The sequence below is a fragment of the Etheostoma spectabile genome, chromosome 9 (assembly GCF_008692095.1).
Source record: "Etheostoma spectabile isolate EspeVRDwgs_2016 chromosome 9, UIUC_Espe_1.0, whole genome shotgun sequence".
Classification (NCBI taxonomy): domain Eukaryota; kingdom Metazoa; phylum Chordata; class Actinopteri; order Perciformes; family Percidae; genus Etheostoma; species Etheostoma spectabile.
This window is the reverse complement of record NC_045741.1, coordinates 4,502,678-4,503,985: the sequence shown is the minus strand read 5'-3', so window position 1 is coordinate 4,503,985 and position 1,308 is coordinate 4,502,678. Positions and strand designations below refer to the sequence as shown.

Genomic DNA, 1,308 nt, shown 5'->3' with positions numbered 1-1,308 from the left:
CTACAGCTAATTAAGACTTTACAGTAATAATAAAGACAAGTATTGAGTGATTGTATTTCAAATGAGCACAAGTAGAACTGACGTAACAACTATTATACATAACACTGTTACGTTATGAGGGTCTTTTACATGCTGTCTCAGCTAACGGTTAGCCAAATTAGCTGTTTGCCTCCACCGGAAAGCTAACGACGTTAGTTTAGCTAACAGCAGACAGCTACTGTGGAACAGATCGTGCCTTGCCGTAAATCCTCGATTATCATCTGCGCGTGCGCGAAAGCGCACATGCGCAGAACGGATTGTGCAGGCAGGACGGATCGTGTACCGACAGCACCGTTAGAATAACAGGAGTCTAGGTTGAACTTCTCACCTCCCAGAAGCACTCGGAGCTGCTTGTCGTAGAACTCCATCTCTTTCTGGGAGGCCAGGCTGCACTCGGCACACTGGCGCACCGGATCCACGAAACACATGCGGGGCAGCGGGACCTTCTTACTGCAGCACTTATCACAGAAACAGCGGCCGCAGCGCCGGCAGTGGTGCTGCAGGAGAACAGGAAGCACGCTCACGTTCACTGCCATCAACACTACACCAGCGGTGGAATGGAACTAAGTACATTTGCTCAAGTACTGTACTCAAAAACATGTGCATTGTACTTGTACTTTACTTATGCAACTTCATACTTTTTACTCCACTACATTTGTCTGACAGCTTTAGTTACTTTTCAAAATGAGCACAGGCTTAAACATCTATAGCAGGAAAATGCAACAGATATTAATGCAGCAGGAATATGACTGGAGAAGCATCACATATACACAGGGAAATCATTGACAGGGAACATTGGGTACTTTCACTTTGATACTTTAAGTACATGTGTATTACCGTTTTTTTTTTCTTCAAGATTATTTTTGGGGCATTTTAGGCCTTTACTTTGATAGGACAGCTGAAGACATGAAGGGGGAGGGGGGGGTGACATGATCTGAACTCTCTCTCTCTCTCTCTCTCTCTCTCTCTCTCTCTCTCATATGTGTGCTACGGTTTTTATCTAGTCTATTTAATTACTTCTAGTTCAGTAAGGTTTTGAATGCAGGACGTTTACTTGTGATGAAGTATTTTAACAGTGTGGGGTTAGTACTTATTTAAGTAAAGAATACTTCTTCCCCCACTGCATTAAACATAACTAGAAGTGTGTGAAAATACATTAATTAGAGGAAAATCAGTTTTATAATGTAGGTGACATACTAAAAGAAGCACCTGGGCTGCCTTATCATTAGATTAGATTATACTTTATTCATCCCACAGCGGGGAAATTTC

At 42.6% G+C, this 1,308-nt stretch overlaps 1 protein-coding gene across 2 annotated transcripts in view; it reads right to left on the bottom strand.

Moving 5' to 3' along the window:
* zfyve21 (zinc finger, FYVE domain containing 21) overlaps nt 1-1,308 on the bottom strand; it is a 20,334-nt gene that overhangs the window by 14,310 nt on the left and 4,716 nt on the right. For both annotated transcript variants that reach the window (XM_032526296.1, XM_032526297.1), the window contains exon 3: nt 368-536. In XM_032526296.1, the coding sequence (XP_032382187.1) occupies nt 368-536 (169 nt within the window). The remainder of the gene's footprint in view (nt 1-367; nt 537-1,308) is intronic.